We start from the raw sequence: 7,751 nt of genomic DNA, 5'->3' as shown, positions 1-7,751 counted from the left end.
CATTCAAATTCCACTGGCTTTGCAAGATTAAGCAAGTTTACATAAGAATAGACTTTGACTATGATTGTAGAAACATATTTCTTACAATTCATTTCCACCTGCCCTCTTCCCCCCCGCGCAAAAAAAAAAAGGGGGGGGGGGGGGAGAGGCCAGGTGCTAAATAAATTGTAAGAAATCTGTTTTTGTGTAACATCTTTTGACATCCTAGAACTCTGATACCATGGTTATAAATGTCAATAGGATCTGTATCTTTAATTTGTACAAAACCACTGTAATTTAAACATTTTATACAGGAAACAAAAATATTGTTATTCTCCTTGGCCCACTTCTCTCTTTGCATATGGTATATCAGCTTAGATTGCTTCTTCATTATCCCAGATGTAGCTGAAAGGCAGGTCTTTCATTTTCTCCTTTAAAACCTCTTCAAACCTCTCATTCTGTGCCACTGTCATTGTGTTTTTCCAGTCTCCAACAGTACCTGGCAGGAGAGAAGGCAAGGGGGTATTAGTGCTCAGATGCATGGGTGCTGCTGGAACACTATTTCATTCTGGATAAAACCTGTGCCCTTCAGAAGTACTACACGCTACTAGTGGGAAACATTCCTTCAGAGCCTACTATCTCAGTCTCTCAAACTATAACCCTTCATGGCACTGCAGATTTGGAGATTTGTTTCTAGAAGTTTGGCAGAGTTGGCCAATATAGACAGCTCCAGATTTTTTAAATTAGAGTTGTGTGTGTGAAATTCCATGGATAAAAGCTTATCAATAATGATTAATAACTAGCCAATTGCCCATCAAAAATGATGGAGCGGGAAGGAGGGCACGGGGACAGAGCCTTCAGGGAGCTGCTGCCTCCAGGGAGTGGGGGGTGGGGCGGGCAGGGATGAAGCTCCGTGTCCTCCCCCCTCCCCCTGTGCTCCTTGCCCAGGCCCGCTCCTCCCTCTTCCCCACCCTCTGCTGGGATGGGCCTGGGGCCCAGGGGTGCTCCCTCTTCCCTGCCTTTCTGCTGCTTGGGGTCCAGGCCCACTCCACCCACTGCCACCTCCAAGGATCGCACCCCTCCACCCCCCCCATCTCTGTCCTCTCCGTCCCCACCATCATGGGAGCAGTCCAGCCACTACCTCCTGTCCCAAACGCTCTTGGAACACTGCTTGTTTTTTTCAGACAACCAGTCAGAGTGCAAATAGAGCATTACAGGCAGACAGACTAAGGCTTATATATATAATTTCATAGTTTCAATACCTCCCACGGTGAGGGAGGGGGCATGGGCAGACACTACATAGGGGGGCAGGGGGAGATGCAGGACGGAGGAGTAACTCCTGGTTCAGTCTAGATTCTCTGTGTCTCACTGTATCAACCAAGTTCTCCATTCTCTGGCACCATCTTGCTTGGTCCACCTCCCAAGGCCAGAGTCACTCCTGCACAACTCAAGCATCCTTTCTTGTATCTTTTGCAGGGCTGTCCCTGAAGTTCAAATTACTAGAAGCCAGACCTTGTCTTTGTTTAGGGGTGACACTCTTCCTGTCCAGTAAAGGTTTGTGTGTTTGTTCACCAATATCTAGGAATCATATCAACCCCGTAAAAGGAAGGGCAGTGTCCCCCATCACTCAGACTGTTAGGGCAGGGTCATGCCACCTTCAGCTGAACTGAACAAAACATTGCTGCTTTTAGCCTTCAGGATATTGTGCCTGAGACCATCATCCAGTGAGAAACCCCCCACTCTCAAATCTTACTCCCACAGAGTCCTCTGTTCCCTGGGCATGGAAGATCCCCATTCTCTGGCAACATCTTGCTTGGTCCACCTCCGAGGCCAGAGTCCCTCCACTCAGCTCAGGCATCCTCCCTGGTATCTTTTGGAGGGCTGTCTCTAAGATTCAAATTCCTGGAAGCAAACCCTTTTCTTTGTTTGTGGTGACACTCTTGCTCTCCAGTAAAAGTTTGCATGTTTGTTGAATAACATCTGGGAATCATATCAACCCCATAAAAGGAAGGGCAGTGTCCCTCACTACCAATCATACATTAGGGCAATGTCATGCCACCTTCCATTGCACTGAACAAAATATTGCTGCTCTTTTAGCCTTGAAGATATTGTGCCCAAGACACAGTGAGAACCCCCCCACCCTCTCCCCTTCCACTCTCAAATCTTACTCCCACGGAGTCCTCTGTTCCCTGGGCATGGACTTTCTCAGTGATTCAAGGTCCTCGAAAGTTACATTTACCCCAACTTGTATCCATCTTTCATCATATTTGACAACATCTTACCTTTGCGAAGAAAACACTTCTTTTCCTCCAGCCGAACACCTGGCCGGGTCTCATAGTTGGCCCTGGGATCCTTCTTCATATTTTCAAATGTAGCTTTCTTCACCACAGTATCCAGGTCATCTTCACTCAACTCCTTGCCCAAGAAGTCGCAGATTCTCAACACGGCACCTCTGAGATCCTGCAAAGAGCATTGTTTTAATTTACCCTTTTCCCATTTAAAAATGTAAAGAACAGAAGAAATAATATGATAGAACAAATGATAGTAGAAGAACTAAATAAAGATGGGAAAACAAAGGTCTGTCTTTGTGTGTGAGAATCATAGGGCTGGCACTATTTGTGACCAGATATGTTATGATTTTTAGTATTCTATACTCTGATGCCATTTTTTTATCACAAAATGTATCTCAGGTTATATTTAGAAAGTTTCAGCATCTCACAGACAGGACCATTTAATGACCTTTTTGTTGCAAGCTTTTTTAGTCATCTGCTTATAATGATTCTTTCAAAGACCTGAGTAAAACTTATTTTTGTTTTTAAAGCATGGTCAATGGCAGGCAGTGCTTGGTGCAGTGCCCCAATTTTACGTATTCATCCAATGGCTATAGCACTTGTGCAAAAATGGCAGACCACAGTTTGAAGCCCTCCACAGCCTTGGGGGTTTCCACCCACATCTCCCACCTTCCAGGAAAGTGCTCAAACTATCAAGGCTATCAGCTAGGCTATAGAAGTACTGCTCATTCTCTCCCACTTTGCTGTTAAAAATTCAGGATTCACTAAGAGGAAGGAGAAAATGGGAGAATAATTCCATAGCCTAGTGGCCAGGATACAGTGATGGGAGCCTTTATGGAGGATTCCTTATGCACTGAATATTAAATGGCATTGAATAAAATACAGGATTATTTCTTAGAACAGCGACTGAAACAAAGGACTGCTTCTCTTATTTATACACAAGTGCCTTAACCTCTAGACCAAGGAGTCATTCTCCTGTTTCTGTAGACTTAGGAACCCTGACTGCCTGAGTAGAAGGTGATTGTGGTGGAATCCTGATGGAAGGTGATAGTGAAAATCTCACTCTGATTCAGTTGTGCCACTCAAGAGTCCTATTGAAAAGTATCTGATCCAGAAGTTTCACTGAAATCCATTAGACCTTGTAACAATGAAACCAATGTACCCGGATGTGGATAGACATACATCTGGAGCCTTTTCAGAAGGGTTGCAGAGCAATATGGGGACATTTAGAGTTCCCCATACTCCTGGGCTTTGCATGTTGCCACATGGGGCTAAGAAGGAATTTTCACCCCCTCCTATTGCTACATGTCAGTGGGGCCTTTTTGGGCTTTTTGGGGGTAGGATGCCTTCATCAGAAGAACTGGGTGTTGGAGGCAGCCAAGGATGGGGATTTTGGTTGGGATGCTCCTGCTGGGACAAGAACATGGAAGTTTCTGCTGAGGGGGTCTTGGTCTGATTCTGAGCAGAAAGACAATTGCCATATTTGGGGCCAAAATAATTTTATTACCTAATGAGACTGGTACAGACTGTGAGGAGAAGGGGGTTGGCCTTCATCTTTATCTGAAGGCATGCCCCTCTTCCTTGGATTTCTTGAGTTTTATTTTCAGCAATCCTTCCAGCAGCAGTTGGAGTGGGTTTTGATAAATGTGCATTGCTCCTGTCTTGTTCACACACAATGATTACAACACCGCAACCATTGTGCTGTTGAACATTCACCTCTTCAAAGTACACAGGGCCACAAGTCTGGGAGGTGTCTCTCCACACAGAGAAAGTACAGCCCGTGGTGAGGAGAGAGACAGAGCATGGTCTATTGTTTATTGGTATTCTTAGCTACAGTGATAGTCACTGACCTTACCTTTTTCATCTCTTCATAAGTCAGGAAGAAGATATTGAAATCATCCCTGTGGTCATACCAGCCTCTGACATGATCCAGCCATGAGCTACTAAGCACTTACCAAAAAAAATTAGAATAACAAAAAATGAATGACCTCTAATGGAAGAATAAGCAAATTCTCAGTATATTTATCCCTCCCAATCACCAGAAGCAGGGTTGTAGAAGCAGTTAAATACACTACTGTCTCCTTTTCTTTCCTATATGTTGTTTAGTGGATACCGAGGCATAATTTCCAAATTATTCCCAGAAATTTATTTTCATTTCCTATGTATGTTCATGGCCCGATTCTGGTTTACATTCTGTCTTAAACACGTGGTGGAAGCAAAGCTCAATCCTATTTTAGGCTTGTGAGGATTACCAACTTTAACTTTAATGGATAATAAAGGACTATTTTGTCTCTTACTATATACATCAGTAACCGCGCAGAATATAAATACCACATGGGACAAAATGCCTATGCTCATTATTATGCTTTTACTTTTTAAATACTATTTCTCTTTGCTTTGCTGTAATGAGAAATATGATACAATCCAATGGCTATTTTCTTCTATGTTGTTCTATTTCTTTGGGGTGGGGCAGGGCATGGGGGGGTATAGCGCTTGGAAAATGAAATATTTAGCAACGACTTCAGCAACAACAGCTGATACCTATTGAATTAAAGATGCAAAGGTGTAGAGCAACACTGCAGAACTCCTAATTTTATTACTGATTTTAATCTGCATTTATATTTTCAGTGTGCCGTAGCCTGATTATGTGAGACTGTTGCATTGTAAGAGAGATTAAAGGAAAATTCAGAAGCTGTACAGGTGACAGCTGAGGCTTTTAGCTATTAGGTGGGTAGGGGTTTATCTGGTTGGGATAACATATTAGTGGCATGTTTCTAATAATGGTAAAAAACAAGGTTTATGTTTTCTTTGTACAGTGATCATCCTCACAGGATCAGCTTGATTATCTCAGTACATTAGCCCACAAAGATTTAAATCTTCATTATGGTGTTTCATGGTAAGTATTCACTTGAGATAAATGAGGCAGCTTGTACTTTGATGGTACGAGGACATGTTTGATACCAAGCTCTGGCTGCTACTACGGTCACTGCAGCTTTTGACTCTCGTGTGGTATATGGCAGGGTAGGAAAAGGAGGAAGAGCCTGATTCTGACCAGCTCCAGCTTTGTACAGGTTATCAATGCATCTAACGTTGACTTGGATTGTGCTCAGGGAACAAGGCTTGCCATTTTAGGAAAAATACATTACCTTCCCCAGCTAAAAACCTCTCCAAGAAAATACTGAAATCTGGGGTATTGTCAGGGGTGATGACAATCTTGGAAAAATGAAAATAGGACACCAGCACATCCTTTGGGTTCCTGGCAACATAAATAACCTGCAAGATTAAAGGAACCACACTCGCATATACATTACAGAAAAACCTTGCTGTTACTGAGCTCTGGTCCCCATACCACAGTGAAACAGGCAAGCCTACTGGACAAGACCACGAACTGCAGAACTGTCCCTCAGCTGGAGACCCAACGGGCAATGTAAGCAATTGACATTGTTCCACAGTTCTTACCCTTCCTTTCAAAACAGTGGTAGGTAGCACTATGCACAGCAAGCATGAAAAACTTTACATTTTAAAGAAAAGCACCAGAGTGGAAGAAGACAGCATAAGCCTATGAGACCCTATCATGTTAGTTTAATAACCACCCAGACCATGTCTTCATCTTCAATGAGTTCTTTGGGAAAGACATGGAGTCTTGGGGGAACTTGAACACCTCTATTCACAGGAAGGGGACTTTTTGCTTGGAAAGGGCTGTTGAGGGAGGTTGGAGATGAGAGGTTGCTAATTTTAGACTTGTCTGTATTCCTTTCAATTAAAATTAAGAGATCACATCACCTACTTTTACTCTTTTGTTCTTCAGACCTCTTGGAACTAAATAGTAAGGCAGGTGGGTGGTAAAGAGACGAGGTGAAGGACGGTTGGCATAATCCAATTTGTTCAAATTGTACTCCAGCCATGGGACTCGATCTATTACGTGAATGTCTTCTGTTTCATCCCGATGGCCTTCATGAAAAATTAAGCTCAAAATATTCTGTGTCCACACAGTTCCTAAGAAAGAAATTAATGTATCTGAATTTTTGTTTGTTGTATTTATTGTATATGTGTATGTTTGTTGACTATACTTTGACTAACTTAATTAAAATTAATTTAATTTAATTTTGTATTTCAATGTAATTAAAACTCACAAATACATTGTAAATACAGTCTCTTTAAAACTATGCTTCATTTCATATTATGAAAAGTGAGATCCAGTAAAGGGTTTGTTATATATTAAGCTACCAAGACAGCAACTTATCCCAGCTGGGACATGCTCACCCATATCTTGTCCACACCCCAAATCCAAATTGCACCAGACACAAAGCTTAAAACTCATCCCCGGGGCCACTTTCAAATGCAATGGAAACTGCAGTCTCAAACGTGGCCTAAAATAGTTGCTCCAATGCAATGCAGAAATTCTGACAAAAGCTGTCCCTATGCATAGTTATTACGATAAGGAGGGGATAAAGACCTCAGACCAAAGATTGGTTGTTCAAACTTTAGGGAAAATGATACAAATCTGACCTGATTTGGGATACGTAATTAGGAATACATCACTGACTCGGATTTCAAACTCCTCCAGTGAATCAATTAATTCAGGTGTAACATACTTAGTGTAGAAATAAATCCCTTTATATTTGAACATATATTTTTCTGAATGCTCCATTCTTGACTAATTTTCTCTTATATATGCAGAAGCTAAAAGTAAGAGAATATCAGCTTATGTTATGTTTCATTTGCAGTCACCTGTAAAGACCAACATTTCCATACAACATAAAACAAGTTCTTCAGAGGAAATTCTGTGTAATATATTGCTTTACTAGGAAAGAAGTGGCTGCTTAGTGTTTATATTGTATTATATACCAGCAACACCTAATGGCTTTGCTCTCTTCCCTCAGAATCCATTTAAACAGTACATATCAGGGCTTCTCTCAGTTTAATTTTTTCTAAGAACCATACTTACTCCTCATGTAAGGCTAGAATAAGAAACCTACAGTAAAATTAATTTTGTGGCTGGAATGTTGTTCACATCTTTTATTATTGTTGTCACTGATATGTATTGCACTTACTTTTGCCTGCCCTGTCACTCATATTTCATACAGGAGGAATGACCCATGTGACATATAACACTTAGACTCACCACAGCCAATCCCTGAAGCAATTCCAGATTACTAGCTCTGTTATGTTATTGATACTTTATAAGTCAAAATGGTTTTTATTTACATAAATCAGCTCCTTAATTTGTGTTGTGTAATGCCTTCTGCCTGATTATAGTTAATATTTCAGATGCAGATTTCAATACGCAAGAGCAATGATGGACAATAACCTCAATCAATACAAATGTCTCTCCAAATAACAACAAATATAATAATAAAAAATACTTTAAAGCTTTTATGCAGTGATCTTCATCATTAGAACTCAAAAGACTTTGTATATGGGATCTATATCACTGTCTTCGTTTACAAATGGGGATAAGACAAATTACTCCTTCAATCC

General features: G+C 41.3%; 1 protein-coding gene across 1 annotated transcript; it reads right to left on the bottom strand.

The window, feature by feature from the left end:
- Nucleotides 1-80: 80 nt before the first annotated feature.
- Nucleotides 81-7,603, bottom strand: LOC102375959 (amine sulfotransferase-like). Its single transcript, XM_025207037.1, has 6 exons — nt 6,780-7,603; nt 6,058-6,266; nt 5,417-5,543; nt 4,126-4,220; nt 2,262-2,439; nt 81-478 (listed from the first exon to the last, which is right to left on the bottom strand). Exons 1-6 carry the CDS (start codon nt 6,919-6,921, stop codon nt 354-356), a joined length of 876 nt encoding a protein of 291 aa, XP_025062822.1. The 5' UTR covers nt 6,922-7,603; the 3' UTR covers nt 81-353.
- Between the last annotated feature and the right edge of the window lie 148 nt (nt 7,604-7,751).

The sequence above is a fragment of the Alligator sinensis genome, unplaced genomic scaffold (assembly GCF_000455745.1).
Source record: "Alligator sinensis unplaced genomic scaffold, ASM45574v1 scaffold38_1, whole genome shotgun sequence".
NCBI classification, from domain to species: domain Eukaryota; kingdom Metazoa; phylum Chordata; order Crocodylia; family Alligatoridae; genus Alligator; species Alligator sinensis.
Note: the sequence above shows the minus strand (reverse complement) of the source record. Positions and strands in the feature narration are given on the sequence as shown.